At 40.2% G+C, this 16,287-nt stretch overlaps 1 protein-coding gene across 1 annotated transcript; it reads right to left on the bottom strand.

The window, feature by feature from the left end:
• Positions 1-3,200: 3,200 nt before the first annotated feature.
• Positions 3,201-12,394, bottom strand: lgals2a (lectin, galactoside-binding, soluble, 2a). Its single transcript, XM_079565374.1, has 4 exons — positions 12,311-12,394; positions 8,880-8,959; positions 7,036-7,207; positions 3,201-5,406 (listed from the first exon to the last, which is right to left on the bottom strand). The coding sequence occupies exons 1-4, from the start codon at positions 12,317-12,319 to the stop codon at positions 5,260-5,262; spliced, it is 408 nt and encodes a 135-aa protein (XP_079421500.1). The 5' UTR covers positions 12,320-12,394; the 3' UTR covers positions 3,201-5,259.
• Positions 12,395-16,287: the final 3,893 nt, after the last annotated feature.

The raw sequence follows: 16,287 nt of genomic DNA, 5'->3' as shown, positions 1-16,287 counted from the left end.
ACTGAACAGGGAACATCAATGATTCATACTCTATTCAATTACCCGCGTCCGAATTTGATTTTGACCAATCCGACGTGAGATATCTTCCCAAAAACGAAAAAAAAAAAAAAAAGATTTCATTCAAGGCAACCTCAGGCGACCTCAAGACTGCTAGCATGGTGCCCCTTGCCTTTCTGCTCCGTCTGCCTTTCATTGCGTTTTGTTACATCAGATTAAATTAAAACTATATTCACGACCTCAAGTTTTTTTTTTTAAAGTTGAGGGTACGCCGGGGGATTGTCTCTCTTTTGATAATAATCTTCACTTCATCCCCCAACCAACCAGACAGCTCTCGCGATTCCACCTGCAGCGAACTTCCGTTGACTTGCGCGTGGGGAATAGATGGAGGAACAGGGACATCTAGTGGACGCTTCATGCACAGCAGCGGATGTGCGTGTGGAGTTTATTCATCGTTCTAATCACGGATGCAAATGTGAAATGCGGAGGTGTGTGACATTTTTATTTACGGATGACATTTAGTCAGCATGGTGATGTTTTCTTGATTGGAAGTCAGATATCACCGCATTTGCATTCATTTGTTGATAGTAAACTGGGAGATTGAGTGAATGAATACAGACCTCTTCTCGTGTCCTTGTCTATGGACTATTTTTTCAGCAGCTCGTTGTTCATATAAATTATGGCTGTCAAAGATTTAATCAAAGAATAACGAATGCATCAATCACATGGACCGATCGCAAATGATTCGCGTCACATGTTTCGACCTTTACCCCTGGATCTCGAGCGCATGTTGCCTCGTCACTGCCCAGTTCTGGTGGTCAACTTTAAAGGGGGGGGGGTTTATGCAAAATCGACTTTTTCAAGCTTTACATCATGTTATTATGTCATTCCCTCATTAAAAAACATGCCTGAAGTGTTGCCTTGGCACATTCACGTATTTTTGAGTAATCTGTAAAAACTCTGATGGCGGCCATTTTAGGGATAGGTTTGCCTGAGTCCTCCTAGGAACGCCCCCACCTCCTGGAGACGCCTCCGAGCTTTCGTCACCAGCCGAGTAACCAACCACTGCTCCTCAGCAGAACCCCCTCCCCACTGATGCCACAGACAGCGTGTGGAGGGGGCGTGTCGGAAAGGGTCAGAGGTTCTTAAAGAGACAGAGGCCTATTTCAAGACATTCGCTACAGCCATTTTGAGAGAGCAATTTTATACAAGGCAGTTATTCTAATTTACTGCATTTACAGACCTACAGAAGGTTTGGTCATCATTGTAGTGTGATATAGACTGGTGCTATGTGACTGAAAAAAGCATAATACCCCCTCTTTAAGCATTAAATCCCGTCCTCCATGGATGAGCGGCTGATGTTAATGAGCACGAGCATCGGCGCTGTGGAGCGATATCACTCCATGGCCGTGCCCTACACACATTATAAATGACAAATATTAAAGCCACATTGCGTAACATTTCACCCAATGAACAGAAAAAATAAAAGTTTTTTTTTTATTACAGTATCATTAAAAAATGTGTAAAGAAATGACCAAACAAACATGTGTATTTGTTAGCGGCTCATCTCTCCTCAGACCTGACTGTAGCGATGTTGATGAAAGACAGTCAAATATGACATTCAAATAGGTGAGGTCCTCATACAAATGCATTTTTTGATTAACCACTACAAAAATATTAGGAGCATGTTTTGGGCTGCTGGCTATGGTATAATCTAAAAAGTTACACAGTGTGCCTTTAAAGCTGTGATCATCAATGTATTTCCTTGTGGTAGAGTAAACTTGGAAACAGACCCTCTGCAGTGGTGTGTGTCTAAATATGGCAGATATTTCCTGCAGTGCAAATGAGGAAGTCAGAGGCTAAAATTAGCACAGTGTTAGCATTGGCGGTCCGCCCTGTCCATGTCTCTATGACAGGGGTCTCCAAATAAATTTTACTGGTGGCCAAAATAATATTCCAGGAGTGTAAACAAAAGCTCCAGTAAAATATGTTTTGATTTGGGAATATACTATTGAGGAAACTTTTTTTAATACATGAATAATAATGAACCTGACAGGACTGTAACCTCGGCTTATAATTGTGTAGCACTTAACTATCCTGTGTCAAGTCTCTGCTACACTATTGTCATTATTCATTCACTCAGCACTTGGTGGTGGTAAGCCACTGTTGTAGCCACCGCTGCCCAGGGGCAGATTGTCCATTTACCACGTGATTATAATGTGTTGTTTTTATCTTGATCTCTAATTATGTCAGTGCCCTCTGCTGGACATGTGTGGAATTCTTTCCTTTCTTTATTAAAGCTGCCCCCTAGTGGCTGGAGTGAGTATTCTGGTTATTTCTTTAGAAACTCATAACTCCGCAAAGGGCTAGAGACCTACTTTATTTATTTTTTTACATACTCAGGAATTTGTGCCCTGCAAGTCAGGGGCCAGATTGAACCATCTTGCGGGTGTGTCAAGTGAACAATCGGGACGTGCGGAAGGGTCTGTGAGAGCAAGAAGTGTGTTAAGCCAACAATGAAGTGGTTTTACTCAACTACCTCAGACTTTCAAGGTTTGAAAATTCAGGTAGTGTAGCTTTAAGGAGTTGGACTGTTCACATAGATCTATCAAACAATTTGCTCATGAAATGTTAGGAAAGGCTTCAGGTTAGAGCATTTTATGTGGCCTAGCACAAAACAAATCGTGATTAATTGTAGGTGATACAATTTCAAAATTGTGATAAATCTGACTTAGACTTTACACCTTGTGAGTTTAGTGTGAGGCGTACATTTTTCCACATCAAAGCTCAAAAGATACAGACATTTTGGAAGTTGCCTCTTCATTTGGTCGACGATGCCGGCGCAGTTCCTCAGTCCTCCATGTGACTTCTCTTTGATATTTTTCATGTCATTACTCGGGTATGTTACGCCCATTCGAAGTCGCGGAGATAACGTCAGGTCCCAGACTTTACACGACGTGTAGACTGGCGGCTGGCCAGGCTATTGAATCATAGCCAATAAAAGCCATGGTTTATTATCCTCATTGGCAAACTTGTCCTCTGCATTTGACACATCTTTCACTGCCACTCGAGGCAGCCTGTCGGGGGCTTTGCTTCTCTGCTGAAAGTCGAGCAGCTGCACAAAATCACACGAGAATGCCCTTATTTGGTTGAAACTTTATTAATCTGGCATCCTTTTTGGTCATCTCATTCTGGCCACCCTGAATACTGTAGATTATCGTGGAATACAATTTAGGGTTTTTGAACAATTCCATAAACTTCCACAATTCACGTATTTCCATCACTTTTTTATTCCTTTAATATTTGCCTCATCAACACTGTCACAGGCTTCACTCAAAATCAATGGAATGTTGGGAAGCACAGACGTTTAACACTGTAGACCTAACATTCCTTAACAAAAACAGCTTTACCATGAACTAATCTCTTGGGACAACATGGCTTTATTGCTAAAAAAAACAATGAGAGAAAAAAAAAGTACAGAGGTTTTCTGCATTTGAATGTAGCCATAATGTAGAATTGACAAGTTTTTCGTCACAAAACCCAAAATGAAGCAACATTTCTACGCTAAATATAGCAGTGTGACCTCTGGCTGTTGTTACTTCCCTAATACAATCTCATCTATCTCCGCTGACTTAAAATACTTAAGTTGCGTATTTTGCATTTCGGTCCCGTTGCTGTGCTTTGAAGTGGCCCCGTTATGCAAAACTGGCTTTTCGTTGGACCACGGGGCAATTTTGGGAACTTCAAAAACATACCTGGAGCTGTGTTTTTTCATCCATGCGTGTTTGAGTAATGCATAATGCAAGACCTCAAGAGGATCATTTCAGCGCTCAGATGTCCTTCACCACCAAGCGTGTGTGCCGAACATCTGGCAGCGCCCGTCCAGTTCTTGGAAATAGGACGCACTCGTAGGACGCCACGGTGGGGGATCTCAAAACAACATCTTTTATATCTTAACTTTGTATTGTATTTACTTTGATTGAAAACTGTTTATGTATTTTGTTAAAGGTGTATTATAAAGAAACAAAAAACAGACCAAAAATCGAATATTGTATACCTTTTAGTGTCCCAGCGGCTTTGTGAGTCTATTGGAACGTATGTGCAACTATGGAGACGGTTCCATTGGCAGAGAAACCCAACCAGAAACTCTAAAAAACGATTGATCCTGTCACACTTGTCTCATTGGAAAGTCAGTTGCAAAAACTTTTCAAACTGAGCCTCACTGTCATTTTTTAGCTTTAGCGTTAGTTTCTATTGCATTATGAGGTCTTCAATGATATTGTTTATCGCGGGTTTCCGGCCTCAATATATCGAACTTTACGTTTTGTTATCATAGATACGGACGGCATCTCGTCATAGAAGGGGGCGTGGCTTCGCCGAGGGGGAAAATAGAAACTTTAGAGAAACACAATTTTCCACTCTTTTTAACCATTTTCTGGTGGAATATGAACTTATTTATCACATATAAATAAAGTCAAGTGTAAATCGGGCCCGTATGGATATTTTCTCACAGCAGATTGTTCAGTAGAAGTGAAAAAACGGCAGTTGTAGCTCGCGCTAGCTAACCGTTAGCACTAGCCCGATGCTAACATGTAGCATCAAGTTAGCATTCTCCGTTATTCATGTATTTATGGGCTGTTGAACCACTTTGCTGCTCCCCATGTCTTTGTATCTTTTTTTAGTAGAACACTATATTCATAATTCAGCGTTTGTTAAGGTAGTTTTTGAATAATTAGAGAAAGTTTAGATTTTTCTCCTAATTGTTTTCCCCCTTAACTGGTTTCAAACATGACCATATATGGACGATTCCAGATATGCCGTCTGTATCTATGACTAATCCTGCACTGTCATAGAGGCCATTGTAATGGGAAGTTAAGGTGTCATGGCAACCACTCATACAACCGCTGGATCACGAAAAGGTCAAGTACGTGCAAATATCAAGGGTTTGTTCCATAACACACTTTGAAAATCAGTTTTTGGACTGGTCATTTTAAGGGTTGCAGCCCGAAAATGACCTATTGTCTGGGCACACATGGCTTACTTTGATCATTCTGCTCCTAAATGACCACATTACCAGCTTATTTGTTTGTTTTTACAACAAGATGAACTCTCTTGGGGGGCGCAAACACAGATCCAAAATACTTTTCCAGACAAAGTTGCAAAAGCACCAGTTCAAAGATCCCCCGAGAGTATGAAGTGATAGCCTAAATCATGACCTGTCGGATTTGAAGGCGAGGCACGCGTGAAACCGCGACGCTCCAGTTACTTTATCTCAATGCTGGTGATGCGGGCGTCTCCGTCCACGTTGATGACCGAGTACTTGTCCTTCCCCATGCGGTTCGGGAACGAGAAGGAGGAGCCGTCGGTGAAAGAGACCAGGAAGTCCGACGGGTTGAACGTGATGCTGATCTGAAATGGCAGAACAACAACAAACATGGAAATTACTATTACAGTCAAATACATTTTAGTTCTGAAATGGAGGTGGGTAGAAGTATAGAAATCATAGAAAGGCCTTTAGCTAGCTGAGCCTGTTGCTACAAATACGTACATGTGTTAGCCAACGCCTTTACGGACCTGTTTGAATGGAGCATCAGTTTGTCATTTATATCATTTCTGAAGTGGTTTCTCCATCATTATCATATTATGAGATAATGTTTAGTGGCCGTTGGGTGTGTATTAGATCACACAAAAAGCAGGAACTTGACTGAATATGATTTAGCTCAGCGGACACATGCTAATTAATACCTAAAGTAAAATCTCAAAAGGTCTGTATATTTTTTGATGATAGGCTTTGACCTCACCTAGACAATGTGGTCATCGGGTTAACAAAACAAAGCTAAAAACATCCGGCTCGTTCATTATTTCCAATGTTTGATGACTACATGCTTACGGCTCGAGGAAACTATGCTAGCTGACTTGCTAACTGTCCTTGTACGTTAGCACGGCTTCCCCTTTTTATTTCTGCGGGTAGTATTAGTTATATTGCACATATTTTACTGACTTACTGAGGAAAATAAAGAAGTAATAGTAGTTATTACCTCATTTTTACTTCTAGCCTAGTAATATTATTTCGAAGTGGCAATATTAGTTGAGCAAAAAAAAGGTCAGGAGTAGTTGGAGGTCACAAAATGAGGAAAAATGATGCAGCGCTTCTTGCTGTGATAACCATGCACTCCAACAGTCCAACTCCTTTCATTATTTGTGACTTGTTTCATTTATTTCCATGACGGCCTGTATCTATAATGTAGCCGTATTTATATAATGCAGTCAGATGCCTCCCCCTAGTGGACAGTCCTAAGTTCATTCTTGATTTATAGTCACAAGAACATGCTTTTTGTTATAGGCAGAATGTGACATTAATGAAAACGCTATATAGTGGTGTTCATGCCGTTTTTTTCTTACAAGCTACAGCAAACCTTTAAAAAAAAAGATCATTATCATTACTGTGAAGAAAAAAAAAATGTTGGAATAGTAGTCTTGAAACTATACTTGAACTAGAACTAGTGGGACTATAAAAGAAAAATATTTTCACAGGTGCTCAAACTATGACTGAACAAGAATGCACTGTAAATAAAGACATCTCTATACAGAATGTTTAACAGTTAGCCGATTGTGGATATATTTTAGGTTGACAAGGAAAACCGAAAATGCCACTGCACACAGAAGAAACGTCTGGGAATCGAACAAGGTCCAACACAGATATGGTCGATAAGTGCAAGCTTCTAAATCTCAGTGGGACTATCCTGGTTAAATAAGTTAAATATGTTGTTGGCATTTGGCCATATTCCTATAGCTCCAAACGGGGGTGAAGTTGGAAACTACCACTCTCTACCACGGGCACGCACAAAGACCAGACTGGTACGCATCAACTCGTCTAAGCTCAGGTAAGAACATATCTCAGTATGGAAAAACGGTGGCCTGTTCCTTTAACTCACTGCACTTCATGCTTCTTGCTACTTGAGTAATGTTATATTGAAGCTATAATGCTATTCTCGAGTACAGTTTTCGGTCATTGTGGCCTCTTGGACTCTGTTATACCTTGAACTCCCCCCCCAGCTGAAAGGGGAAGCAGGTCTCCCTCTGCTCCTCGCACCAGCTGCCACCCTGGCAGGAGTTGCACACCACAGTGTTCTGGTCTCCCTGGTGGTCGAAGCGCGGGTTTATGTGCATGGTGATGTCCGTCTCATCCGGGCCAATGTTCACCGCGAAGCTGGGAGAGAGAGAGGAGAGGTTAGGATGAAGCGGGACTGGGAGCCACAACATCCACTATTCATGTGTGACCCCGCCTTTCATTGACTTTGACTCTCATGCCTCCAAAATGTGACTGGAATAATGGGTTGTTAGCGTCTGTAAAGTGTATGCCAATAATCCACACAGCTGTTGCCAGGTGTGACATGACAGATCGCTGATCCGTCAGCCTCCAGCAGGAGCAGCTGGTCACATCTGCAGTTGGCAATTGTATAAGCCAACCGTTCCCAAAGTCCAGCACATCTTGGCTCCCCTTATGGATCCAAATTTCCCACAGGGCCCACCCCCAACAATATGAATTCACTCTTTTCTGACAGCGGGTAACATCTTTCCTTATTCATTTCACTACATTTTACATAATAATCCACGAATAATAGTTATTCAAGGTAAATATGTATTACAATCAAACAAACATGAAAAGTTCATTTTAAACTCATTTACATTTTATGTTAATTATGTGTGGACAACCTTTTGGAGGTCCCCCATGGGTCCCCTGACCCCACTTTGAGTGGCTGGTATACGCTATTCTGTGTTGTATTATAGTTACAGTCCTAATTTTTTGGCTTGTCCATTAGACCGTAGAAAATATTTTTCAAATGCTGGTCGTCTTCAATGAAAGTCTTTGAGTCATCTTCTGTACTCAGTAGTTGAAGTCTCGAACGTTTCGCCTCTCATCCAAAAGGCTTCGTCAGCGAACTAAGGTTTAGCTCGTCGGTTTTCATCTGTATTTTGGATTAATTAGGTACATATGAACCCAATACAGCATGTATATTATGAAAGCCCTAGCTTTCCTGAAAATAGCTTTCCTGAAAATAGCATATATACAGTATATACAGTACAGGCCAAAAGTTTTTATGTATTCGTTTTTCCTTTCATTTCAAAACTGTTCCTATGGTAGATTCTCACCAAAGCTGTTCATTTATGAGTGAACACATACGGAATTGTGTTTTAAACAAAAAAAAAATTGACATAAATTATTCCAAATGGCCGCCTGTCGCTTTGATTCCTGCTTTACACTTTTAACATTTGCTCAGTTAGCTTCACGATGTCGTCACATGTTGAAAACGATCTCAGAAGACGACCTCATGAAGCTCATGGAGAAAATGCCAAGAATTAAGGGCGGCAATTTTGAAGAATTTAGGATATAAAACATATTTGGAGTTATTTCACCTGCTTTTGTTTCCTTCATAATCCCATGTGTTCATTAATAGCTTAATGCCTTCAATGAGAATCGTAGTGTGTTGATAATGTTGAAGACAAGCCAAGACATTAAAGTATGTCCAAACTTTTGGCCTGTACTGCATGGCTTCTGGGGGTACAAAGGAGATGCTTCAATAGCTTAAAAGCGCCAAAAGATCCAGGCAAGAGAAATTGACAAAAAGGGTTGGTCCAGACACCTTTATAGAGTTTCGATCATGGCCGTGCTTATGGTTAATGGTTTCATTTTCCAGTGTGTTTCCAAATTTAAACATGCACCGTTGACATATGGACAAAGCCACACCAGGACATGGGGAAGCCAACATTGTAGCCACAACTCCTGTTTCCAAGAGGCCCACCCAAAACTTGAATCCTTGCACCGCCACTGGTCCAAAGCCTGGATGTAGGACCTTGAAGATAATTTCAAACACACTTACTTTGTGGCATCGGGTTTGGCCGTCCCCACCAGAGTCAGCGTCTGTCCGACCTTGAAGGACATATTCTTCACAATCATCCCCTGTAAACACATAAAAAAAAACAAATCATTCTCCAGTATTTGCATCACTAACTCTCACCGGTCTAAGCCCCAAAGTCCATCTCCCCAATAAACTATTCCCCGCTCGGGCTGCGTCTGTTTACAAGTCTCTCCTGGTTGTCGGTGGCAACGGCCTTACAATCCCCCCTTTCAGACAACATGTGCTTCTCATTACTTTGTCATTTGTGGGATCGTCAAAGATTCCAACCTTTGCTTCTGTGCTCGCCAGCTGCGCTTTTTTTTTTTTGTTCCACCAAATTTGGCCAGAGATTGAGATGTAAAAGGAAGAAAATGCAGAGGAACTCGGCAGCTGATGAGTAAGACTTTCCTATAACGGTAGAAAGTGGGGGGAGAAGGCTGCAGCTGAGGGAAGCAAAAATGGCTCGATGCACGTGGCAATGAGAGATCAGCGCTGCGATGCAATCAGTGGAACACAGGGAATTTGATGAGGACGGAAGAACTTTGGAATTTGCCGAGGTTGGGATAAGGAAGATTAGATTTATGTAGGTAAACCTTGTCACCTTAGGAAAATCCATCTGGGAATGTGTGGGAGGGTGAGCGTTGTTTGTTTATCGAGAATGGTCAGCCAGAGATCGCTAAATGCCCTTTCTGCCACACTACTGCAATTACAGTAAACAATGGGCGGTGGTAAAGTACTTGGTTACATTACTTAGTGAAAAAAAAAGTATGAATTTGAATGAATGGAAACCTCCGGAACCCAGAAGAGGTTTCAAAGCCTGTGGTACTGTTAAGCTAGTGTTATGAGTGCTGCGTATCTCCGCGGAAGCAAACGTCGACCGCTTCACATCGGTTCATGCCTCCGTGTCATCCAGTTATTTCTGATAACGGACACCTCGTCGTGCATTGTCCCTTACTTAACGGACGCCCTCCAGTATTTACCCAGACCGTGGTATAATTAAATGTATATAGTGCTACAAAGCTCAACAGTCAGCTTAAGGACTCTGTTCTGGTTCTGAAAGTAATAACCCATTTCCCCCCATTTATTAATAGGCCCTGTGCAAGCGATGTTTTTGGCTAACTTCCTGTTGGCCAGTGCAGGGTAAAGACTAGTTCCCAATTTAACGTAAATTAAAAATAAAACAACATATTAAAAGCAGAAGACTTCAAGTGTGTTTCATAAAAATGAGTTTAGATTGCGGTGCGACTTTACCAGTTGTTTTGCTTAAATTAACGCTAGCCTTTAGCTTCAAGGCTAAAAACGCTTGCAGATAAAAACACAGAGGTCTCTCTAAGGGAAGTATTGGCATCCTGAGTACAGTTTTTATTATGCTGTTCGTAACTATCCAACAGTTGTATATGTTTTCTGTCACCTACTGTTTAAATACATTTGTTACGGCGACGCAGCTAACTCTCCATAGGAATGACACAGGAAGTTAGCATTAGCATGTTGCATTGAGCCCATTGCATGGGCAAATCCACACTGATGAACATAAACACACACAGTAAAAATATAAAGTTTATAAACCAAAATGAAAGTGTGTTGCCATATTTTCAAGTAGTTTCTTTCATTAACCCGTTAAAGCGCTGAAATATTATTTTTGGTCTCAGATCTTGGATCTTGGCGTTTGGTCACATTTCAGCCCAACCCATTCTGAGTCTCTGTGATTTGATTGGCTTCAGAGTTACACTATAGGTCAGACACCGTGAGTCACAGTAACATGACACTAAATAGTGAGTCCTTTATTTTCTGTAAAAAGGCTGAGGCCTCATTGCTCTTTAGTCACAGACTGAGAAATGAAGAAGGAAGTCATGGAGATTCTGCTTTAGAGCATTACACTTCTGCTGGATACTTCAACAGTTACTATAGTAACTATTTTTCTCCAAAGTAAAAGTAGATCTACCACAGTCCTGTCCACATCTGTCATGGTCCACCATGACCCACCACGACTCAGAGGAACTGGGATATTTATTCAACCTTTATATACATCAATCATGTGTTTTTTATTGTAATCATTTCTCCTATATTTGTTTTTACCATATTCTGAGTTTCAGAATATGATATAGCTCTCATATCCAGCAGAAGTCTGAAGTTCTGTCTAAAGCAGAATCTCCATGACTTCCTTTTTCACTGCTCATAACTTCTTTCATGCTTTTCAACTCATTGCAACAAATACTGCAACAAATTTTAGTGAAAAATCTATGGGGGGGGGGAAATGAGCCGGAGGTGGACAGGACTGTTGAGCTCCACATGACAAACATTATATCGTGTGGGATTGAGTTTGCAGCTGTTGAGAATACACAGTGCCAAACAGATATCACATTTGCACACTGCCAGTGAGTGGAGGTTATTTCAGTTCAAGATACTGTATTCAAATGGAATTCTGTAGACTCATAGACTAGAGCGACACAAATTACCCCAAAAACAGGAGATAAGAGCAGCTTTTTTGAATTCCTACTTTATTTACTTATGGTCATTATGGAAAACTCAATATTTTGAGTAAGACTAACAAATAAAGTTTAAAATGTACTATTCAGTAGAGTTTTTGAATAACCTGAAAACCAATAGGGAAGGGAATATTTTTTAGAGGCCCGTGACCCTCCAAAAATGAATCTGTAACCCCCTTTTGGGCCCCAACCTACCAGTTGATAAACACTGACTGAACACTAGACATTGAGGGCGAGGTCCTAAGGCTACTACCAGAGATGGGTAAGTAGTACTTGCAATTGTTTGGTAATATGACAAACAATATATATCTACAGAATACTCCAATTTAATACCATTCTTAAGAAAATACACACAAAAATGATTGCGCAGTTTCATCAGTTAAGTCTGATTCATTTCCATCTGTCAAAGCTTTTGTCACTTACTAGATTCTCACAGAGGAAAGAGTAACCACATGTTCTACTCCAATAAGAGAAACAATACTTCAAAGTAAAGTCACTCAAGGAGAAGAAGTAATGTGTGATAAAGTGTAGTTGTACTGTTTTACTTCTATATTTACTTCATGCACTTGAGTAAATGTAGGCTAACTGATGACCCGTCTCCTGTATACATCTACTTCTTCTACTACAGTACTTCAGATGATTAAAAATATTTCCCCCCCAGTTTTGTTGGACATAGTTGACCCATGGCTGTGTTTGGAAATGACCATATATGGAATGAAACTGCAAAACACATGAATAAAGATTAAAAGAAAACAATTCATTTTAGTGTTGAATTTAATGTGACCCTTGATTCATTCATAATGGTTCGGATAGCTGTAGTATATACAACAACAACAAAGCTGCAACTAACAGCATTTCTGGTCAAAATAAAAGGCAAAATAGTCATGCTACAAAAAATACCAACAATAATAATAAAAAATGACTTACTTGCACCATGTTTGCAGATTGGTCAAGTCTCGCACCAGAGAGAAAGGAGAAAAGTCAAGCTGCAGAGGAGGGCCTTGCATGGGCTTTGTCAGAGTATTTATGCACAGTGGGCGGGGTTTATGTGTGACTGACACATTCTGCGGCCAATCGGAGCAGAGTGCTGGAAACTCGGTGACCAACTAAAGCCAGGGGAAGCCGTTAATGCCTAGTTACTGCTTGGGTAGTGACGTTATTGTGAGGAATATAAGTGGATACTTAGTTAGATATATATAGAAGGAGAACTTATTTGAATGTGTTTCTTTTTTTGTCACTGTGGAAAAACTTAACAGTATGAACAGATTAGTCATTTGGAATAATTTGTAACCACCCGCTGTTATTTTGTAAATACCAGTAGAATGAATTCATTATTGTGTATGACTTAATCTGGGACCACCCTGTCTTTCCTCACCTACTTCTAATATAACCTGTGATTAGCTACATTATTATTAGCGACTGAATAATGCACAAAACTCCAGAGTGAGGAGAAAAGCACTAGACCTGTGGTTCCCAAAGTGGGTCCAGGGCCCTCTGGGGGGCCCCTGAAGTCTGTCAATGAAAGAAATACATTCAGTTTGAAAGGAACCGTTTCTATATTTATTAAAATGTACAACTTTAAATCAGTATTTAGCTCACAGTCATAGCTATTTGTTATTTCATATGTAATTTAGGCTGTAAAATGTTACAATTCATTTTTAATGAGTTGAATATATAATGACCATATAATTGAATATTGAATATATAGATTATTTGATTTATTTTGTCTTTTTGCTAATGCACTATTATTATTATTATTATTAATAGTAGTAGCAGTAGTAATAGTAGTAATAGTAGTAGTTGAAGTAGTGTTATGGTAGAAGTAGTAGTAGCAGCAGTAGTAGTAGTAGTAGTAGTAGTAGTAGTAGTAGTAGTGGTATTGGTAGTATAAGTAACTTTAGTAGTTGTAGTAGTGGTATTGGTAGAAGTAGTAGTAGTGGTATTGGTAGAAGTAGTAGTAGTAGTAGTAGTGGTATTGGTAGAAGTAGTAGTAGTGGTATTGGTAGTAGTAGTAGTGGTATTGGTAGAAGTAGTAGTAGTAGTAGTAGTAGTAGTGGTATTGGTAGAAGCAGTAGTAGTGGTATTAGTAGTAGTAGTAGTGGTATTGGTAGAAGTAGTAGTAGTAGTAGTAGTAGTGGTATTGGTAGAAGCAGTACTAGTGGTCTTGGTAGTAGTGGTAGTGGTATTGGTAGAAGTAGTAACTTTAGTAGTTGTAGTAGTGGTATTGGTAGTAGTAGTAGTGGTATTGGTAGAAGCAGTAGTAGTGGTATTGGCAGTAGTAGTAACAGTAGTAGTAGTAGTAGTGGTATTGGTAGTAGTAGTAACTTTAGTAGTTGTAGTAGTGGTACTGGTGGTAGTAGTAACTTTAGTAGTTGTAGTAGTGGTACTGGTGGTAGTAGTAACTTTAGTAGTTGTAGTAGTGGTAGTAGTAGTAGTGGTGTTGGTAGAAGTAGTAGTATTAGTAGTAGTAGTAGTGGTATTGGTGGAAGTAGGAGTTGTTGTAGTAGTAGTAGCAGTAGTAGTAGTAGTTGTGGTATTGGTAGTAGTAGTAGTAACAGTAGTAGTAGTGGTATTGGTAGAAGTAGGAGTTGTACTGGTGGTATTGGTAGTAGGAGTCGTAGTAGTAGTGGTATTGGTGGTAGTAGTGGTAGTAGTAGGAGGAGTAGGAGTAGTAGTGGTGGTTGGTATTGGTAGAAGTAGGAGTTGTTGTAGTAGTAGTAGTGGTATTGGTAGAAGTAGGAGTTGTTGTAGTAGTAGTAGTGGTATTGGTAGTAGTAGTAGTAGTAGTAGAAGTAGTAGTAGTAGTAGTAGTAGTAACAGTAGCAGCAGCAGAGCACAGTGTGATAATTAGTGACAGTTGTTTCTTCACACAGCCCCTGTGAGGCGGTAACTCGGTAACTGTCTTGTGAGCGGAGCCTGAATGCACCGTGGAGCTGCAGCGGCCCACCACCAGAATAGAAGTGAATTTGTTGCCACGGAGACGGCTAAATATTTGGCAGAGGGTGCTAGCTCTCACTGCACACTGCCTTTAGCTGCCAGGCTCCACTCACAATGTTTATGTTTGAGGGGACAGAACGACAAATGGTCTGATTAAACAGTAACTCTCACAGACTTTTTTGCTTCAAAATGAACTTGGACCTGGGAGGACGAGTGTGGGACCGGACCCGTTTGGAACTTTTGGCTTCCAGAAACAGTCGATGCATTCTCTAAACAGTTGCGATGTCCCAGCCACATGCTACACTCGTGCTGACACAGCTAATTGGTCTCCATGGTGACAGCATGGCACTGCATTACGCAACCGTCCTGACGCAATCTAACTTCTATTTTATTTCCTTCCTATCGATAAAGCTTCAGCACATTTCCTTAAGGTTGTGGGGTTTCACAGAACCAGCTTTTCTTTCTGCTGCCCTGAAAGCCAGTCTTAAGACAGTCAGGAGGTTGCGCCTGTATAAAATGTCTGCCTGTATAAAATCCATTAATAACAATTTTCGCTCTGGGCCAAGGCTGAATCCAATGAAGTGTCTTACAGTTCGTGACCTTCTGGCTCCCAGGCAATCATGCAAGCCACTGCATCTGCCAATCCTGTAAAGTACAAATAGGTACAGTATATGCCATATACCTATTTGTATTGTATTTTATATGGAATAGACAACAAAAATGGATTAACGTGAAGTATATTGTGACAATATGAATGTTAAAAATAAGAAGGAATTTTTGGACATGTTGCATTATATTCATCTCGTAATGGAAAAGGGTAAGAGTATTTATAAGTGTAACAATGTGAATATGGATATGGGACAGATTCAAGTTGAATATATAGTTAAATCAGCCAATCTAAAATTACTGTTAAAGATTGTTAATAATGTGGCACCTCCACCACTAAAAAGGTTTGTCCAATTAACATCTGATCAGAGTCAGAACAACAAGGTCAACAGTCAATGGCCAATGTACCAAAATGAAAAACAGCATTAGGACAATCTGCATTTTCTTTTAAAACTATCTCTGAATAGAACAAACTTCCAACTGCACTAAAATTATGCAAAGACTTAAAACGATTTTGCCTGGGTGTGAAACAACATTTTCTGGGAAATCAAACATGTCGGCATTAAAGAAAACAACAACAGCAACAACCAAATTTGACATCTGAGAAGGGTCGGGGTGGGTATAGACTATAGAGGAACAAGTTTTCCCTTTAATAAAATGTACTTTTTAAAAATTGGATATAAAATGTAAATGCTGTCTGTAAATATTATGAACTGTATTTTTTATGCTTTTTGTAGTGTTTTGTAATTGTCTGTCTCGGGGACTGCAGATGGAAATTAGCTCCAAGAAAAGAGGTAGAGAGTGCTGCACTGGACCAACAGAGTCAAAGCGGTGTAAAAAATGTTTATTGACCACGCGTTTTGACTCATGGGTCATCAGGATTAGTGAGGCAACACTCGTGTGAGACACTTCTAGGCAATAGATGCTCATGTGACCGGAATCACGTGACAATAGTTAAATATATACATTTACAGTATTGACAACATTTACATGGAGACTTCTAAAAAGGAGCAGAAGTACAAAGAAAACGGGCCAGACTGGACAAAAAACTGGTTTAAAAACAGTTTTGAAATATAGTGCGGAGCGTTATCTAGTACCACAAGCATAATGAGAGCATCAATGACAAATGACATTACAAATTAGTAACACAGAGGAGAAGTGTTGGTCATATAGGACAAAGTCAGAGGTAAAGTGAAAAATCTATTTCCGCATTGAGGCCCAGATGGGTCATAGCTTTTAATTGGTTTATCCCAAAAGATTGCAGTTTCCACACCCCTGGTGCCATTACGTTGTGACAGCCAAGTTAGGCGTTGTTAGAGACCTTTTTACTCGATGATCTTTAAGTGTGGGAGCTCTCCTGT

This window comes from Gobius niger (genome assembly GCF_951799975.1).
Source record: "Gobius niger genome assembly, chromosome: 10".
NCBI classification, from domain to species: domain Eukaryota; kingdom Metazoa; phylum Chordata; class Actinopteri; order Gobiiformes; family Gobiidae; genus Gobius; species Gobius niger.
Note: the sequence above shows the minus strand (reverse complement) of the source record. Positions and strands in the feature narration are given on the sequence as shown.

Bases quoted from the DNA above. Each gene is read 5' to 3' on its own strand.
- lgals2a (XM_079565374.1), bottom strand. The intron at 7,208-8,879 runs GTAAGTGTGTTT...TCTCTCTCCCAG, and splicing joins GCCAAACCCGATGCCACAAA to CTTCGCGGTGAACATTGGCC. The intron at 5,407-7,035 runs GTATAACAGAGT...CTGCCATTTCAG, and splicing joins AGCTGGGGGGGGAGTTCAAG to ATCAGCATCACGTTCAACCC.